At 40.2% G+C, this 20,642-nt stretch overlaps 1 protein-coding gene across 1 annotated transcript; it reads left to right on the forward strand.

Annotated features, from left to right (window-relative positions):
- The first annotated feature begins 4,680 nt into the window (after positions 1 to 4,680).
- Positions 4,681 to 19,509, forward strand: dbh (dopamine beta-hydroxylase (dopamine beta-monooxygenase)). The gene is made up of 12 exons (XM_041059332.1): positions 4,681 to 5,049; positions 7,907 to 8,053; positions 9,427 to 9,684; positions 10,169 to 10,345; positions 13,018 to 13,120; positions 14,194 to 14,360; positions 14,562 to 14,705; positions 16,251 to 16,289; positions 16,747 to 16,806; positions 17,056 to 17,183; positions 17,545 to 17,704; positions 19,396 to 19,509. The coding sequence occupies exons 1-12, from the start codon at positions 4,681 to 4,683 to the stop codon at positions 19,507 to 19,509; spliced, it is 1,866 nt and encodes a 621-aa protein (XP_040915266.1).
- The last annotated feature ends 1,133 nt before the right edge of the window (positions 19,510 to 20,642 follow it).

Below are 20,642 nucleotides of genomic sequence, written 5' to 3' on the forward strand. Positions count from 1 at the left end.
AGCTGTGCGAGTTTGGAGGGCATTTAAAGACGTGCAAGACTGCTGAGCTGCTGAGTTTTTTCAGTAGGCGGATGTGGCTAGAAAATTTCATTATGTAAAAAAATAAATAAATTTTGAAGCACTTATAATCTACACAGACATTCAAATACACATCTACACTGCATTTAACATGTTAAAAAGTCATCATCACAAATCTGCAGAAATAACTCAAAAAAAAATGTGTGTCCTTAGACAAACTCTAGCAAATGTCACCAGCAACCATCACTGTAGCCTAAACCTGAAAGTCAACCTTCGGTATGTCCTGCTATTAGGCTGGAGGAAGCTGCTGCAGCATTTAGAGTGGATTCATTAAACTTCCCACTTGCAGTCACAGCAGTTTATCACCCAAGCCATATGCATATGTGACAGCCAACCCTATAAAGATAATTAAAAAATTACACCTGTCCTCTGCCCAAGGTTCAGCCAAGGTGGAAAAACAAACTGGCCCTCTGTCTGGAACAAAACGTTCATTAAATTCCATTAGGACAACGGACACAACTGTCCCTGGATGGATCATTTTTCTCTCTTTATGCCTCCCTCATGTCCTTTCACTCAGCGTCTATCACTCTGCCTCCTGACCACAGGACACTTTAGGAATCCATCCATGGATGTGACAAGATTCCAACTTGTTACCCTCTGTGATGTGATCCATGTGCTCTTTGTGTCTCGCTTTACTGCCACAGTATTCCCTTCTTGTCAGCCTCTGAACCTGAACTGTGTCACCACTTGTTTTTCCTTCCTCTGTCTCTCCATCTCTCTCTTTTCTCCTCTCTCCAAATTCTTCACTCATCGTCTCCTCTAATTATCCAATCCACCCCTACAACTGCTCGCCTCTCCCATTCAGATCAGACGAGGCGCAGTTTGAGGCAATGTTACGAGTAGCAGTGTGAGTTTTATTGCATTCATTATTCAGACTCACAGAAGTGAAGATTAGTGCACTTTGAGTGCGTACAGTGTTGAAATATTTATATTAGAGGAGAATGAGATGGTTGGATTGGCCATGTTGAGGTGAGTTCTGCTTTTATCCATTCCTCTCACTATTTCTCTATTTGAGCTTTTGTTCTCTTTTGTTCAAAATAAAAATAGGATTTATTCGCAGAATTTACCTTAAGCTTTCATCGTATTATCAAAGAACAGGGGTGAGCACAGTAATATCAACACCTGTACAATTTATTGTATGGGTGTTGTACAATACATGTAAGGAATTAGCACGACTGACTGTAAAATTAGACTATGCAACTTTAGAATAAAGAAATAACACTGTCTTCTTTGTGAATTCAGAAAAAAATAAAACACACTCCTGCTCAGTTCAGTACACTCTGGGGTTTTGCTGTTACAGCTTTACCTGGTCTGGTAGCTCATGGTGACCATGTTAGCTAATGTCACCAAATTTTAACAAACTGTAACTGACACACCATTGCCATGGTCCTGTTATTGTAACTTGTGGCCACAATGGCTGCTGTTCTGCAAATGTTACAGAGGCTTGTTTAACAAACTAATACAAATCTTGTATTTTTACCAAGGTTTCCATCCAAATGTAGCACAAAATTTAACCACATTTCCAGAAAACTTATTGCACATGTCCTACCACTACTGTTACACAAATATTAAGAGTTGGTTCATCAAGATAAACAGTTGGTGGGGTGAATTCTTCAGTCTGGTGCCACTGAGCACTGCAGAAGAAGATGGCAAAACAAACAAATCAAATTCTGCACAGTTCATATTTCTAAATAAATAATACTAATCATATTTCTTAACTTCAGAAAGTTGTTTAGTCAACTTTCTCCTAATTCTTGTGACTGTAATTTCTGTTAGTATTGATATAATTGCATTAAAGGTGTGTTACTGTAATGTTGTGTTGTCCCACTTTTATGGAAATAAGGGGGAAATATATACAGTATATGGCAAAGCTGACAAAAACTGCAAAGAACAGACGTCTCCAAAATTACCTAGTAGCTTACTCAATGCAATATATGTGTAGGCCGGTGCGGAATCTGTAAAAGATGAACATGTTGCAGGTCTAACTGTTTTGCATTATAGTATAGATATGTTACAGTGCAAACACACCCTAAATGCAATATAGACCATAAAACAACAACCACAAAAAATATACATACAATATAAGTTATGGATCATTTGGAGCATAAATTCCGATTTTGTCATCTGTGTGTCCATGCATGATGGGAAATTTTGGGGGGCAATATTTGGATTGTTCTAGGCAGGATAATGTCACATATACCCCCAGGCTTTTTGCACAAACACACCCACAGATATGATTACACAAAGGTCCATCTTTTTCTCCCTAAATCTGCTCATCCCCACCCATCCCCCGTTCTAGCCCCATCTCTCCCCTCTCTCTTCCCCTCCGGATCACTGCCGACTTTACGGCGTCTCGTCTCATTTGTGTTTGCTGACACATCAGGAGCAGCAGCAGAAAGATAAGTGTGCATGTAAGAGAAATGAGAAGGCAGGAAGAGAGCGAGAGAGTGGGTGATCAGCAGTAATAGTGACAGGGGGGAGACGGACTTGCAAAGAGGTAGAAATGTGATGGTGTAAAAGATAAAAAGACACAATCATTGTACAGATACAGAAACACACATATAAAGAGAAAGAAGATTAATGAGCCTCACGTGAAGGCCAGAGACATTAGAGGGACACACAGATCTCTGTTTGCCTCAGGGACTAATGGTCTTTATTACATTAACCAACACGATACCAGCCTTTCTGTTCTGCTCTCTCTGTTTTCTGCTCAAATCCAAACCTTTCTCTTTATGAGCCTCTTCCGGAAAAAGGATTCAATGGTTTGACGTCATGTACAAAATTTAATCCAGCACACACAGAATTTGCATTCACCCTACAGCCTATTTAATGACAAGCTTTCCTTGGTATTCACAGGAACTAGAAATTTATTCAACCATCCCTATAAAATAGGACATGAAAGGAGACGTGCAGAACTAATGCACAAACGAGATTGGATTTTCAATAAATTGGCTGACGGATGTGGTCAGAAGTGTACTTTGTTATACCTGGAATCCCACTTAACAGTGATATCACAGGTTTCTGGACTACACCTGTGCTTCACTGCAGCGGGGTGTGAAGTTGATTTTCAGGAGTGTGAATTTTTTTTTTCCCCAATGCTCCCACGACTCAAATCACTGTCTTCCTTTTATCTCCTTAAAACCCATGTGTACTGATTAAACTAAGATATTTTTTTTGTGTGTGTGTTTATGCTTGGGCTGGCTGGTGGCAGGCCAAGAGTCAAGAGTCGTTTTTTTCATTCCTACCACAGACTCCAACAGCTGATTAACACCCATTCAGGTAGAGAAGAAGAACTCATCAGTGAAATCACCTGCAGAGATGATCAGCTGAAATCACACCTGCAGGGTGCTCGCACAGAGACCCTGGTCCAGCTCTCAAAAAGTTGACCTCTTCCTTCAATATTTTTGCAGTAAACAAAAACAAAAAACAAAAAAAAAACCAAAAAAACAAAAAACATTAGAGCTGCTATTGAACATGCTTGGCATAGAACCATATCTGAAGCGACAATTACTCTTGATTCCCCAACCAACTTTGATTAATTTTTAATTCTCAAATGTGTGTAGAAGGTGGGGAAAGACCAGATAGCAGTGTCTAATTTCTCTTTAACTAACCTGTTTTTCACCAAATGCAAACACACAGCACAACACAAGCACACACACACACCTTACCACAGGGCCTGCACTAACCTTTTAAACCAACCTGGATGTGTCCCTCTTGCTTTTGAAACCTATAATTGACAGTTTGATTAGGTCTTCTGCAGCCTAAGGCGGTGGCTTAAGGAAAGGGCCTAATGCATTAATGCCTTGTTTACACCTCCGCAAGTGCTTGCAGCCGCCTAAATCCGCTTTGAATCAAATACCCTGACTTTTTTTGTCAGGAAATGTACAAGGAAATGTATGATGTATGCTCACCAAAGCAAAAAAGACAGAGATGGAGCAAACAATAAAGTTTAGTTTGGTGAAACTGATTGTGATAATGTCCATGGTTGAATTTGGATCAATTAGGGGCTGGCAGATGTGCAGAATCATGGTTGACCCCAGGGCTTAAAGAATACAATCCAATTTTCCTCAACAAATGTAATACCATTAGGCCGGATAAAAACAGACAACTCAGAAGGGAGGAGTCTCTTAAAAACCAGTTGGGGGGGATGAGACAGAGAGCGAGAGACAGAGCAGTTGCTCAGAGGAAAGAGACAATACCCACAAGGGCTTGGAAACAGAGAAACCTAAAGACTGGAAAGTTAGTGATACTGAAACTAAAGTCAAACTTTTCAGAAAATGAGGGCCTGAGAGGATAGAAAACATAGGAAAAAAAGAATAAACAATCTCACCTGATCACTGCAAGGGAGATACTGAGTCTGCTGTGGCCAAAAGGAGAGCGGAGCTGACAAGGCAAAGAACACCAGTGAGTTTGGAGAGTTACAGCTTATACAGAACTAGAAGCATTGTTACAACAGCAAGGGAGAAAAACTTTCTCACAACTTTTCGGATTGAACTCCAAATCAACTCTCGGGCTGTTGAAACAAAACAAGTGAAGAACGAGAAAAAAGAGACAATTTGTTCACCAATACACTGAAGCTGACTGAGATCTGTCATTGGAGTTATGAGGATCTTCAATAGGAACCTTCGCCTTCAGGACGTCACCATCATGTACTTCACTGCTCTGGCTGCTCTAATGGTCATCTTGGTTGCTTCCTACCAGGCACCCACCAATGCTGTTAATGTGTCCAACCTTAATGCAAACCCCTCTAGCCCGCTCCCGCCTCTCCCTATGCCCTTCCGCGTGCCCCTTGACCCCCGTGGGGAGCTCCAGCTGGCCTGGAACATCAGCTATGCCACCCAGGAGGTTTACATGGAGCTCAGGGTTGCAGAGCTCAGATATGGCGTGGTGCTGGGGATGTCTGACCGCGGGGAGCTGACCAACGCTGACCTAGTAGTGCTGTGGGACTCTGGGACGAAGAGCTACTTTGGGGTAAGCAAGCCTGGGATGTATGTTATCTGTATAATCGGTTTTCAAATGACTGAACTTAAAAGAATTTGTGTTGAATTTATAAAAAGTCAGACCGACAAGTTTTGCCATGGAAGTCAAGTGGGTTTTTTAAAAAGGTGTAAAGAAATCTTTCTCTCTCGCTCTTAAAAAAATTCTCTCTATGTTCACTTGTCAGATTCATAAATGCACAGGGATTACATGAAAGTCTTTAAGGAGTGGAGGTTTCCCTGTTTCTAAGCATTCCTCATCTGTCTGTGGTCCCTGGGGCGTGAGATTGGTGTTTTTGAGCAAGGAGCCGGTGGACGGCTTGCTTCATGATCACACATTCACAAAGGATGTTATCGGCCCCTGCTAATTGGAAATCACTCAAACTGCACTAATAGCTGAAGTTCATTGGGGAATCATTAGATATTAGCATATCAAAATTGAATCCTGTGCTGATTAAGATGTGCAAAATGCCTCATTTTCATTTTGCCACACACAAGCCCTTTTAACAAATCCAACTCAGATTTCTTGCTGAAAAATTGCTGATAAACTATTTTTCTGGAAAAACCATTTATCTTGCCATAGAAATCCCATTTATGTTCCTTTTCAAATTTTCATTTGCATTTCTGTCCATTTAGTTTTGTGATAGGGTTTATGTGGAAACATGAATGAAAAACAGTAAGCAGGGGGAACAGTAATTCACTGCAGTTAAAAAATGAACCAGTATCAAATCTGATGCTTCGTCAATGGAAAGGCCTTTTCTGTCTACTTTGTCTGTGCCTGTCACATTCTCAGTATATAAAATATAGAATATCTACCAATATCTGATTGGTTGGGAAATCTTGGTACATAAATGAGATAGAATCGAAGGCAACTGGACTTATATTTGTCTGGGAAGACGTTTCGCCTCTTATCCAAGGGGCTTCATCAGTTCGTATGCATCGGGCTTTCTAGTCCGCACTAGTCTGACCCATTGTTTTAGTACTCGGTCAGACTAGTGCGGATATTATTTTTATTTTAGATTTGGGGTTGTGTGTTGTTTTCAGTTTTGTGCATTTTAGAGCTTTTGTGTAATTGAAAAAACACCTCATTGTAGGTACAGAAAGGAGCATGGTATACGTTAACATCAACATTAGTTTTGACCCTTGCATTCATTTTTTATCTAACTTCAGTCTTGTTTCTCTTTAGTCTCTTTAGCCAAATCCCAGTGTACCTCATCCCTGCAGTTTAAAATCTAACCATCATAATGTAACACTCACATCACTGTAAAGTATTTTCTTGTTAAATTGATCTCCTCCCTGCTATCTGACTCTCCTTCTCCCCTTGTTCCATCTGTCTCTCTTCCCTCAGGAGGGCAAAATTACCAGAAGAAGAAAGGTCACTGCTGTGCTTCAGCAGTCCCCTCTCTGTCTTTCTCTCTCTCTCTCTTCTGACAACACACACACGCTCGACAGACATGATCTGCAGTCTCTTTTTAAATCAATGCCTTCAATCAACTCTCGAATTCTGTGCCATGGAATTTAACCAAAATATAAAGATAGACGTTTTTCTTCTCTTTTCCTTCTTTCTTCTCTTGAGTCAGGTTTGACTTGAACAGCATTTATGGCTACATACAATATTTCCAGTAATACCCAGTAGATACTACAGTAAAACATGAGACATGCTAATAATTTCTGGGGAGTGATACTCTGTATTTGACAGTTTCTGGGCACCTTCGGGAGTTCTCTAATGGACAAAGCCATGGTACTTGTACCTCCCTTTGGAAACCACAACTCAAGCTCAGGACCTGGACAATAAATAATAAGCTGGTGCAGGTTTTAAAGGAGTGCTTCACATTTTTTTTCAAGTCTATCTCAAAACAGTAATCAAGTGCAAATATGTACACTGAAACCATTTTAGGTTATGGTAATTGCACCTAATAAAGCAAGTTACAAGTCGATGGTTCATCCCTTGTGTAAAAATGCATTCTACAGTTAGGCTAAAGCTAAAATGGGGCTTTAGCATTTTTAATTAGTCAAATCAAGAGGCAGCATGAAATCCTCTCTTTGTGTTGCTATCTCTCAAAGTTCGGAAGAAGGAGAACTTGTAGGAACTTTTTAGACCTTAAAATCCAATAGTCACGATATGACTCTGTCTCTCAGATACTTGTTGAGGTCGCAGCTATATGTCTATTCTCCACACAGGCATGTAACACACATAAAACATACTGTATACTTCCCACATTTTTTTTTAGATTTATATATGCTGTATGTATTTTAAAAATTGTTGGCTTCAAGATCTTTGCAGTTTGTGCAGAACAGTTATATAAGAGGGACAGAGAGGGAGACAGAAATAAAGAGAGAGATCTTAGGTGCTATTCTGGACAGATATGAATGTGAGAAACATAACAGAAGCAGATAGACTGAGCTGTTGCAAAGCCTCCTGGCAGAGAAGAAGAATCGTGCACACCGGGTTGAGAAGTTCTTACAACACGGACACAGCCACACTAATTTCTTTCTATTAACTGTATCATGCTCCACTGTCAAGTAGTCCAGTAAAAATAATGAAAATTTGTGTTAAATTTTATTGCATAATTTGAAAATTTTGCATCTGAACTTACACTCCAGCATGGTTTGCATTAACACAGATCCCCTGAAATGTATTCAGTAATGGCTGAATAATATCTTTTACAATGGAAATGAGCTGTTTCTCAAAACATCAATTGAGACAAGGATATCCACTTGAAAATATGACTTAATGTGATAAATGAAATATAACAACATGCGCTTTAATGTTTTGTTTTACTGTGTCTGTTTGGTGTTTATTATATTCACAGGCTTGATTTATCACATTGTGTGTGTGTCTTTTCCTTTAGGACGCGTGGAGTGACAGCGAGGGTCACGTTTCATTGGACAGCCAGCAAGACTACGAGTTGATCGAAGCCAAACAGAAACCTGATGGATTCTACCTGCTCTTCAAAAGACCATTCAGTACCTGTGATCCCAGAGACTACCTCATTGAGGTGTGTAGATTCTTTATTTTACAGTGTGTGTGTATCTGTGCACACACACCAGGGCGGAGAATGTGGGTCTTATTAGCTTCAGAGTGTGAGTGAATATAATTGTTATTTGGGCTCGTTAACAGCAACGACAATTGTCTCATCTATGGTTGTTTGGTTTATTTATACATGTAAGCTCTATTGTGTGCACTGCACAAAGAAAAAAAATGGTTTTGCCTCTCTCTCTCTTTTTTAACCAAAAAAGAAAAATCCACTTTTTGTGGCATCTCTTTGTAGCATTTTCAAAATTTTGAAATTTGAAATTTTGGCAAAAAGTTTTTCTAACTACTGAAGGTGACACAAGTGCTAGAACTGTGACTTTGCTCTCATATTCTCACGTCAAGTTTGTTCTTCCTGTATGAACCTCTGGAGCAAACATGACACGACCCATTGACAGAAAAACTGAATATATTTAAGGAGGTTGTGACATTCTAATTCAAGGACTTAGCTCTTATTATTATTTTTTATTTTTATTCATTTTTTTTTAACTGGCTGAGGGATCAGGTGATTCTCTTCCTGCAGCCACTAGCTGCTAGCTATTGTTTTACTAATCATCTTTCTGCTTACTAATCTATCTGCTTATTAATCTTATCAGTCACTTGTAAAGCACTTTGAACTACACTTGAATTGGGCTGTGCAAAAAGTTGACTGATTTCTACGTTTATGTTACCCCTCCATTCTACCCGAGTGCATGTGAAGGGCAAGCACACTTTATATGTCGCATACGGCCTCAAGCCAAAAAAAAAACGTCTGTCAGTCCTGAACTGACTGATCTTGACAGTTAACAGGTGGCGAGAAGAAGAAGATAACGTGGGGTGATGGAGGGAAAGATGATGCCTGAGTGCACGCATGTGTGCAACCTAAAGAACAACACAGTGTATTTGCACTGTACATGCATCCATGAGAGTGCCCATGTGTGAGTGGGAAGGTGTGTGTCATGCATTTTTGTGATATTTTTATTGCTATATTTGATGCTTATGAAAAGAAAGGAGAAAAAAAAAGCAATGAGTCTGCTCATGGGGAACTCATGGTTTCAGGTGTTTCAGGCTAAAATACTCTGAAAGTTGGAATGATCAGCACAATTTCTACTGAAACATTCACTATCATGATTATGGTTTCCATGGTACCACATCAGACCACTAAGTTGCAGACACAAAACCAATTCACATCACTATGACAACATAATGAAAAGTTCTCTGTGTTTGCCTTCGTGGGCATTTCAGTCAAATAATAATCATGAGAGACTATTAATTTGAAATACACAGCCCTTCTGTTCACATTTTCATGCTTTGAAACCATCAAACATCCTTTCTTTTCTTACTGTTTTGTCTGGTCAGGAGGGAACTGTGCACATCATCTATGGCTTCTTAGATCAACCACTTGCCTCGCTGGAGCAGCTGAACCTGTCCCGGATCCACACAGGGGTACAGAGAGTGCTGATGCTTCGCCCAGACACGCCGTCACCCACCCTGCCTCCAGATGTGCAGACGCTGGACGTGGTGGCTCCAGATGTCATCATACCAAATCAAGAGACCACCTACTGGTGTTTCATCCAGAAGCTGCCTGAAAACATGCCCAAGAACCACATTGTTATGGTATAAATGCCTCTAAAAATGGAAACTCTTAACATAGAGTTTATTTACACACAGTAGAGTGGGTGTTTCAGATGGAGAGCGCGCACAGGCAGCTATTACTGCTCCTTGTTTGCCAGCTGGGCCAAACAAAACATGAGCTGCATTGTCATGGTTAGAAAGAAGAAACATAAATCAAAGGAAATGTAAAAACACACGACAAACACATCCCTTCACATCCTCCTCTTTTTCACTGAGAAACAGATCTGGCATATTTACTGTAATGAAATGTGAACAGATCCAGTACAAAATATACAGTAGGATATGATATGTAATAGTATGTTGCGCTATGTTACACATAACTAATACATTTTTTTACATTTTTATTGACAGACCTGTTTGAGCTGTGTTAAATTGCCACAGCTTTTAGCAGTAAAAACGCATAAAACAACATGACTTCCTCTTTTTCATTTGTTTCTTTCTCTCTCTCGCTCTCTGTTTCTGTCAGTATGAGTCAGTGATAACTCCAGGTAACGAGGCCATCGTGCATCACATAGAGGTGTTCGAATGTTCTCCGGATATCCCCAACGTTCCAGAGTACAGCGGTTCCTGTGATGACAAGATGAAGCCGGGCAAGCTCAACTCCTGCCGCCATGTGCTAGCTGCATGGGCCATGGGTGCTGAGGTATGATGGGAAACCGACACCCACACACACATTCTCTTACTTTTACCTTTATGAGGACTCTACACTACCTGTATTCACTGTTTTTTGTTTTTTTTTAAGTTTTAAGACTCAAATTAGTTAAGTCACACACAAATGCCATCAGATCAAGTCGAACAAACTGATGCAGGTATATAGTGATTTTTTTTTAATACACATAACATAATTGAAAGCGAGAGTTGGAATAAAGCTTGATTTTGGTCCAGTCCTCAAATCTATTATAAGAGATAAACAGAAACTCCTACGAGAGTAATATCCAAGCCTAGAACTGGGAGCAGAAAACCTTGTAAAGATGAACCCACACGCAGCACAAGTCTATTAAGAGCTCGGAGACAGTCTGTGTGTGGGAAGCACACTCACATGCAAACTCACAAACTTGCTTACATGGACTCTAAAGTACACACATGAACATGAATGAATCCACATATACATGTACATTGGTGAGGTACCGATGCACAAAAGGCTTCATCATGGCAGTGTTCTTACTGCAGCTTTCTGCCAACTAGAAAGTCAACCGATTAACCAGTCAGCCACACACTAATACAGTTTTGATTTTCATTTGGATGTTCTGTAGATAATCAAGCAGCAAAATCAAATGATAATAAACACACAGCTCTATAACAGTGTCATCTGACTTCCTCCTTTGCTCCTGTCATAATTACACCGGTCACCTAATAATAAAACGTAACTACAGGTCGTACTAAGCTGCTTGCACAGATCACCTATGGGGTTGTTCTTTAGGGGAAAACAGCTTCAAACGAGTACGGTGTTGCAGTTACAAGCTCCGAGCTGAAAAGTTTGGTGCAGGAGAAGTGCACTTGTTTCGTCTTCTTAACCTGTCAGCCAACTAGTTATCCAGTCAGTTATCTATCAGCCATTAAATCATCCCACTTACATACATACTACGGGTACCAAGAAGCCAGCTGACCAAGCAAGCAAGGAGCTTGCTGGTCACATAAAGCAAACAGGACAGGGAACGGTGAGCCTGTCACCATATTTCTCTGCTCTGCTCCCCACTGTATCGGAGCCAGCCTGGCCCCACTCTGATTGGATTATCTGCCAAGCAAACAAAAACAAGCAGGATGCCTTCTGTGAGCTGCGAGCTGTGAAGACAAGATTAGGTGGGAAATATTCAGGCCTCTTTCATCACCTCTTAATAGTGTTGTTACATTCTCCCCGGCACCGCATCAGAAGGGAAATGCGGCCTTGCAAAAACACAAAACAAGGGAGAAAGAGGCAAATATAGTTGAGGAAGTTTGAAAGAGAATAACAATAATGTGCAACACTGTCAGAGAGGACAGAGAAAAGAAGTACGTGTGAATGTAGGGGAGGAAGCAAGTCTCTAAGGATTTTACCGTTACACATTAAAGCAAGATTAAATAAAACAATTCTTTCTTCCATTACAAACGGTATCAGCAGAAGCGGCTTAAGCTTGGCCTCTCTAAGAAATAGGTGAAGACAAAGATGACGAATCAGGATTAAATCAAGATGCTCTGATAACAGCATGCCGGTTTGACACCCATGGGGCCAGCGGTGCCTCAAAAAATATTTTCTTGATATGATAAGCAGAGCACTTCAGAATCCAAGGAGTGCTAGAGGAAGAGAACATATACCTCACATGTTCAACCGGTATCCCAGAGGGTGCATCCATGTGAGAATGCAACCTTTCTTGGTGTAGAAATAATCAATAAACATTTTTTTTTTTTGAGCTGGCTCAACCAATCCCAGGAGGCCTCAAAAAAAACTTGTTCACAACAAGGAACGTACTTGATGCAAAGACTGAAGTGACATAAAACTATGTGTTAATCTTCAGTTTTCTGTAACAAAGTCTATTTAAAAACTCACTTTCAGCCTTATATTCTGTTCCTGTTACAATATTAAATTCTGTGGGTGGTTTGTGGAGTTTGTGAGTAGGCATCTTGTTATTTTTAGCGCTGGGTTATCTATTATCTCTGCAGTATGGTCAAAGAAGCTGAATAAGACTGATAAAATAGTGATTCCTTTTATATAGCACTCTGTCAGAGGATCACGTCTTAAAGAGGATGGAGGTCTGGTTTGAAGTGGTTTGCAGAAGCTTGCAATTGAATTTTCAGACATCCTGCTGTGTGCGAAATGAAACTTTCTCTTCTGGAAATTTGAGAAACACCTTTCAAAACTTTGGAGAGGCCAGATATGTGTCTTTCAACATTTAATTGGTATATGCTCATACAGGGTGACTTCTTTTTGTCCTGCTCTAACAATGTCTGCCTTGAACAGAATCAGCAAGGATTCCTCCTCAAACTTTGAGACATTTTAATGCATTTTTGCCTTGGGACACTGGAACTTTAAAGTCCCCAGTTGTGATAATACTCTGGTTTCTTTCACTAAAACACTGTCAGGCGCCACAAGTGGCTTCTCTGAAATGCATTGCCTCCATCTCCTGTACAACGCTTATCAGAATATAACAACTACAAACTGTGCATATTGTGAGGATATTAAATCTAAAAATGTTTTTACTCAACAGCCCTAGATCATCTGTACTATATGTGAAGAGCCTATTCTACAACTTCAAAGCAGCTCTGCATAAGTGAGAGGAATAATGAATCATGTGTCTCCTGAATGTGCATGTGTGTGTGTGTTTGCTTGCATGCTTGCAGGCTTTTTACTATCCTCCTGATGCAGGGCTGTCCATGGGTGGACCAGGATCCTCAAGGTTCCTTCGTCTGGAGGTCCATTACCATAACCCTCTCCTTATATCTGGTACATACAGTACATATATAGACACACACACACACAGTCTTCAGATCACTCTTTTTTACACACACACACAGAAGCAGCATGATTCTGTGCGTTGCCCTTGGAGCCCCAGGCTTATCTTCAACAGAGCAATTCATTTAAAATTTTCCAGATATACCTTTTGATCTTGCCTGTAAAAGTCACTAGACTTAGCTTTTCTTATCCTTATCTGACCTCACAATGCACACATTTCCTACATAACTATCTTCTAATTCTCTGCACATCTTTCTTGTTTTAGATTTGTTTTATATTATGGTTTTATATATCCTCTTATCTCTTCCTTCAAACTCTCCTGTAGTTGAAGACAGATAGAGCTAAGGCTTTGCAAGGTTCCTGACTCTAAAAACCAAGCCTCAACATTAGCAACACTGGTATGCTCAGTGATTGATTTGAGTTTGTTTAAAGTATTAGAGAGTCAACAACAGATAGATGCAAAGAAATGAGAGGAGAGAGATGGGGATAACATGCAACAAAGGTGACCAGCTGGACTTAAACCGAGACATTGCAAACTAAACCTGTAGGCCACCAGGGGCACCTCCTTGATTTCAATTTGAAAGCCCATTTCAGAAATGTGACCAAAATTGTCCCTAAACATCTGAGGAATATCGCCAGGCTACAGTGATTTTTTTTTTCTTTTCACTTGAAATTTTTTTTTCTGTAGTCCGTTTAACAACCGTAATGCTGTCTTGCTGGTTGATGCAAGATAAATGCCAAGATGATTCAAAATGTAGCAGCATATGTGCTGACCAGGACCAGATGGAGAGGACATATTAAAAACTCATTACACCTGTGAAATCTTTCTGTGACATTAAAATCCTGTCTCCTCTCTTTCTATTGTAAACCTCCCCTCAAAAACCTTTAATTTGTTGCTCTAGGACACAAACAGTACCTGAAATAAACTGATTATTCCTTCATTCACATTCTTCATAGCCTAGTTTAGTGCAAAATTATTCTGGCTGTCACATTTTTTAATATGATCTACTAGTAAACAGACTGTGTGTTACATATTTTAATATTCCATGATATCGTACACACAGGCCATCGTGACTCATCAGGGATCCGGTTGCATTACACCCCCAGCCTGAGGCGATACGATGCAGGGATCATGGAGCTGGGCCTCGTTTATACTCCTGTCATGGCTATCCCACCCAAACAACACACTTTCTACCTCAATGGGTACTGCACCTCCAAGTGTACCCAGACTGTACGTATACCAGAATCTCCATAATTTAGTATACTATTTATGGTTCAGATGTTCAAATGTTAAAACTGCCAGATGAATATTTCAGCTGGGGTGCCACATGTTTTAATTTTTCTTTATCCCTAGAGCACAAAAACCTTGGTTGGAGCTTGACCTAAAGAAAAAAGTCTGTTCCTCTGTTTGTCTGCTTGTTTGTCTATCTAGGCTTTGCCTTCAGGAGGAATCCACATATTTGCGTCCCAGCTGCACACCCACCTGGCAGGACGTGGGGTGAGGACAGTTTTGGTGAGGGGAGGCAAAGAGCTGGAGGTGGTACAGGAGGACCAGCACTTCAGCACACACTACCAGGTGAGCAACAGCAGGGCTCAGTTTACCCAGAGGAGCTCAATGCAGAGATCTACCTTTGTGCATTGTATCTCATATTGTATTAGATTGGATAAAAGTGAGTTTTGATTCATATCACTCTGAGCTCTGTTCCACTGGGACAAAGATTATCCTCAACAAATAACTGAGAAATGAAGACTGACTCTGGCTGTTGGCTAATTTTGCTGCTTTTAGTCTTTCATTTTTCAGTGGTAGATCTATAGTAGCTATTTATAAATGAGCTGAATATTACAAGCAAATGCTTGATGATCAGCAGTGTACTTGTTACTGACAAGTTTTCATATTATTTATGACTTGGGCAAGGGGACTGGCATTGTAGTTCTTCACACAACCCCTGAAAAGATTGCCGTTATTTTACGTACTCCTCTTTTACGCAAAGAGAAAAAGACCATAACAACAATGTCTGCCCATTGATTCAGCTTACAAATGTATGATTTCAGTCTTTTAAAATGCTAAACAATTCCTTAAAACAGCTGGGCGCTGTAGAGACTATTTTTAGCAGTGGACTGATACACATGTGGTGCTCTAAAGAGAATTTACGGCGGCAGGACAGCGTGTGCAGGACTGACTCAAAATAAACTACAGAGCCGATGTTTGTTGTAATGAAGGATAGGAAGGATTGTAATGTGCTTCTCTCTTTGACTAATATAACTTACTTTGCCTTTACCTGACCACAATTTACTGACCTGCCCATTCATAGAAAACTATAGGACTTGGACAATGAGGCTGTTAGAAATTACACGAGTCAGGAATTTAGGCCTCATCAGGTGTAGCTCAGTATAATTTCCATTCACAAGGCACCAAAGCCAAAACCCTCCTGTCCATCAACTCAACATCAGAACTGACAGACAACAACATTAGCATTGAATGTTGAGAGGCAGCAGCTGACATCTGTTGTGTTTTATTTATGCGCAATATCCTGAGGCAGGTACATGAACACACACAGACACACTCGGAGACAAGAAGGACATCTGCAGGACTGCCTGATAAAATCTCCAGCTGCTGTTGATGTCGAACTAATCTGAGCGTACCTGTGTGGTGGTGTTGTTTCAAACCCTGCAGCCTCATTAAGGCATAATATGAAGACTTTATCAAACCATTCCCAGCAAAGCTAATAGGCCTTTTCTCTCTCTCTCTCTCTCTCTCTCTCTCTCTCTCTCTCTCTCTCTCTCTCTCTCACACACACACACACACACACACGCAGCTAATGAAAGCTGCTCCCAAGGAAACCATCTAGAGCAACTGGTGTTTTATCTTTCTGTGTGTGAAATAAATCTATTGTACACAAAGTGTTCAATTATGCACACAATTAAGATGCTGGAGAGGGAAATGCATTGTAGAAATGTATCTAGCGGTAACAAGGATTTCAATTTTGACTTGAGCAGACTTGAACAATAAATCCTTGTCAGTAGCATCTAATCACATCACAGCTTACAACCTCATGTGTGCAAATGTTGGATGTATTTTACTTTTAATGTGCTGTATTCGTTTTTGTATTCTTTCTTGCAGACCATCCGAGTTCTAAGAAAAATGGTGAATGTTTTACCCGTAAGTATAAAATTGATCGCTGTAACTGCATTTGAAATGACCAAAGGCAGTGACTATTCTGTGATTGAGTTTTTGACTGTGCAGATTTTACATTCACACACAGAATGGACATTTTACTATTCTCCAAGCTCAGCCAAGTGCTCTTGAATGGCAGTACCCCTCCCCTTTGCATTTAAAACACAGAATTAGAATACCTCTCTGCAGTACAAGGTGCTTAAATGGAGTGGAAATAGGGACAGGCTGTAAAATCAGTGCTGTGATAGGAAATTCCCTGGAGACAGACAAGACAAAACCGCAGCAGCTGAGCTTCACGAAGCAACATTCTGTTTAACAGCAAACTGACCGCTGGCTCTCTTAAATAATTAATTTTTTTGTCAGTAACCTTAAATTATCTTCTGGTTCTTTGTTAATCTTACAATATGGTGAACTGCTGGTGTGTTTGTGCTTGATCCTGCAGGGCGACGTCCTCATAACAAAGTGCACTTATAACACGGAAGACAGGAGCAAGCCTACAGTGGTGAGCAGTACACCATCAATACACAGTACAGTTCTTATATTGCTAAAGTTCACCTTAGGTACTGTCAACAACAGAATAACCTTAAGTATTGACTTTCTTGTCTTTCCTCCCTCCATCAAACTCAAACTCAACATATTTCCTCCATTCTCATAATTCTTCCACCTCTCCCCCTCTAACACCCACCTCTGCTCTTTGCACTATATCTTTGCCTTCTTTCTCATCTCCCACCAAATTTCTTTGTCTCCTCAGGGAGGTTTTGGGATCATGGAGGAAATGTGCGTCAACTATGTTCACTACTACCCTCGGACTCAACTGGAGCTCTGCAAAAGCCACGTTGACCCAGGATACCTGCAGAAATACTTTAATTTCATTAACAGGTAACACATGCACAAAAACCCTTTCTCGCTCTCCCTAAAATCATCTGCTTGTTCCTCTTGTCCTTCATTCTTTTTCATTTAGCATCTTGTTCCCCATCTCCCGTGTGACTAAGCAATTTTTGTTTTCAGCATTCAGCCGACCCTCATCTATCCTTCACTCCCAGGGACCAGAGTGGTGATTGCTTCTTTTAATCTCAAGAACCAGATGCTTTGTCCTTTTAAAGTGAAACTGTGTCCTCCTAACGCCGATTCTAACTGCTTTTTTCAATCTCTCCCTCCTGTCTCAATCTCACTCTGCCTCCCTCTTTTATCGACTTTCCTTCAACCTCCCTCATCTCACTCCATCCCATCCTCCCTCCAGGTTCCAAGGAAATGATCAGTGTGTGTGTGGTGAGGTGAGTGTGACGGAACAGTATTCTCAGCTACAGTGGGACGCATTCACTGGAGAAGTGCTCGACTCCCTTTATAACACAGCCCCCATCTCCATGCACTGCAACCAGTCGACAGCACGCCTCTTTCCTGTAAGTCTCCCAATCACACACATACACAGACACAAATTACAATGGACAAGCCACCAATTAAACCAGTTCAAAAGCAGACATCAGTTGGACAAGAGGGTCAGACAGGCTGAACAGACAGCTTTTTAACTTGTGATACACACACACAAGATGTTTGGATCAAAGCGAATAAATTGAATTCACTTCAAAACTATGTATACAGCTCGAAGTTTGTTTTTTTTTTGGCAGAAAAAAGTTTTCTCCTTGATGTGTAACATCAGTTGTGCAAGTACAAATAAAAAAGGACAAATACAGCTGCAGAACATGAAACAGAATCCAATGTTTGGGTAAAAACATTAAGAGCACCACTAAGAGGGTCACTAGACAAGTTCAGAAAATGTCATGAGATGATTAATTATTGATAAACCCCAATTGGTGCACAGAATAATGTGACATCACCTTTTCCGAATTACCAAACCAGTGAGGAAAGCACAGGCAAGAAAAAAAAAAACAAAAGAATCTAAAACTGGTCTTGGTTTGACAAAATTGTTGCATTAATGTGGAACCCCATCACCTTTACTGTGAGAAACTAGGTTTTAGGGACTATGAACTCAACCACAGCGGGTGGCCTTTGAATAAACTGACATGCATACCATTAATGGTGCCACCACTGGAAGGCATTTCAAAGACAACTATTTTCAGGATATTTTGGGGGAATCCACCATGCGTGAAATAAACTCAAAGCACTGCAGCAGTCCAGCTTGTAGTCCAGCTCTCACAGTTTTAGTCTTTGTAGTGCCAGTACTCCATACAAAGGGCAGGAGTTAGTGTTTGGCTTTTGAAAACTTTGCAAGGGATGATGAGCAGTGTGGAAACTGTAGGCAGGAGGCTCATAAAAAAAGTGGAGTCTTATTAACAAAAAAGGTAAGAGACAAAAAAAACTTGTGAAATTCAACAAAGACAACTTAAAACTGAAATCAGCAACTGAAAGCCGCAGCCTCTCAGCACGCAGCCACCTACTCTCCTACTACAGAGAAGTGATGGCATTTTACCACCACAGCCTCGTCTAAATAGAGCCTACCATCTGCTCAGGTATGTGGAGGGCGAGCTAGAGAGGTACACAGAATATGCAATAACAGATAAAGCAATAATTTCTCAGCTATTGTATTTAAATTTAGCTATGAGCACACAGAAGCAGAGACACAATTACACAAAATTCAACAGTTATCTAATGCAGAACAGTTTTGACTGTCTTTTCATCAGTTAACAGTGTCCTGTCACTCCAGGACCTAATGATGCATGGCTGTCTTCACTTCCCCTGACTGTGCAGAAAATCTGCACCAACACTGTAATCAGGGGAAAAAAAACACACAATGAGTCAATATTTGTGGAACCACACAATGCAAACAAGCTTGTACTCCATCATTTAAAACAAAAAAAACTACTACTGTCCAGAAACAGGACCTGGTGACAAGGTAGGGGAGCCCACCTTGTCTCTGTCCCATAAAAAACAGACTGGAGACAACAGTGACCTTCAGTGCAATTTTTTGAAGATGCACAATGTTTGATGCATTGTTCAGTGACAACTGTGTAATTACCTCAATAAAATCTGCTGTCTAAATATCAAGGCCAGTTCCTCTTTTTGTCACCGTTTGAAATTTTTAGGAACAAACAACGCATCAGATGTCAAAAACACAATTTATCTGTTTCTCCAGGGAGAGTGGGAAAAACAGCCTACACCAGTGGTGACCACCATGCTTGAAAAACCACGCTACCCCTGCGAGGGAGGAGCACTTCCCACCAGCCAACCACTTACACCCCCAGTCTGAGCTCAGTCTGGGGCCTGATGGCATGCTTCCACCTACGGTGAGAGCACCTATCCTGGGGCAAGTTAAAAAAGCTCCAGTGACTTTGTAGAATTTACCCTGGTTTCATCTCTGTGTTGTGGGTGATAAATAACATCTTCTGTTGGGTTTTCTGACACATGCTGTGATTATATGCTTCTATAAACGTATAAAATCCATTGTCTGTATTCGTATGACTACATACAAGTTAATAAAAAGTCCTGTTCACATGTAATGTTTCAAAGCAGTGGAGCAGGGCAAGGATTTGGGGCCGGCATGTAACAAACAAAAAGTGTGACAAAGTGTTGAGAAGCATTGCCATTGGTTGTTAACTTGCATTATTGGAAAAGTAAATTAATATGATTTTACAACCCCTATATATTAATTGTGTTCTATTTTGTTCTCATGATTCTGTTGAGTTCTTAACAAGCATTATTAAGACATCAATCCTTATCATGTTGTTATGTGAATAATTTTAATCTGTAATAAACTGTTCTGTTACAGATGAATTGGGTGGTATTCACAAGCAAATATTTATAAAACTACTTAAAGTTGACCACTAATCTACACTCTCTTTTGCTACATACTGCTGTGTGTCATTGCATCACTTTCTATGTGTTAAATAATAAATGTCACAAAAATGTTGGCAGTTAAAAAGGCATTTATTAATACATGAATCCCTTTGGACAGAATAAATGAGTCTAGCTTAACATTAAGTTCATAATTTTACTGGTCACCATGTCCTTCAACTGATCATTTTTTGTTCTTTAAACTGGTCAAAATGTTTGACAACAAGAACAAGGATGCAAAATTTCAAGAACTATATTTCAAAGCGCAGCAATGAGAATTAATATTTTTACCAGCTTTTATTATCACCACGGCTTTTCCAATACCAACATCACACTCTGGGAAGAAGAGAACTTCTATAAATTGTATTAGAAAAAACCTCTGGACACACTGTGGTTGAGGACCAGCAGTGATAGTGTTTATCAGTCTGTTTCACATTTCCCATATAAATCTTGTTATTAACCTAAGCTACTCGTGAGAACAACCATTTAAATGATTAATGGCCTTCTGGGTAGAATCAATGAATCATTCTGCATTAGTAAACATTTTGT

Source organism: Toxotes jaculatrix, chromosome 16, assembly GCF_017976425.1.
Source record: "Toxotes jaculatrix isolate fToxJac2 chromosome 16, fToxJac2.pri, whole genome shotgun sequence".
In the NCBI taxonomy this organism is placed as follows: domain Eukaryota; kingdom Metazoa; phylum Chordata; class Actinopteri; family Toxotidae; genus Toxotes; species Toxotes jaculatrix.

Excerpts from the sequence above, each read along its gene's own strand:
- dbh (XM_041059332.1), top strand. The coding sequence starts at position 4,681 with ATGAGGATCTTCAATAGGAACCTTCGCCTTCAGGACGTCACCATCATG. Across the intron at positions 13,121-14,193 it reads TAACCCTCTCCTTATATCTG|GCCATCGTGACTCATCAGGG; the intron begins GTACATACAGTA and ends TCGTACACACAG. Across the intron at positions 14,361-14,561 it reads CCTCCAAGTGTACCCAGACT|GCTTTGCCTTCAGGAGGAAT; the intron begins GTACGTATACCA and ends TTGTCTATCTAG.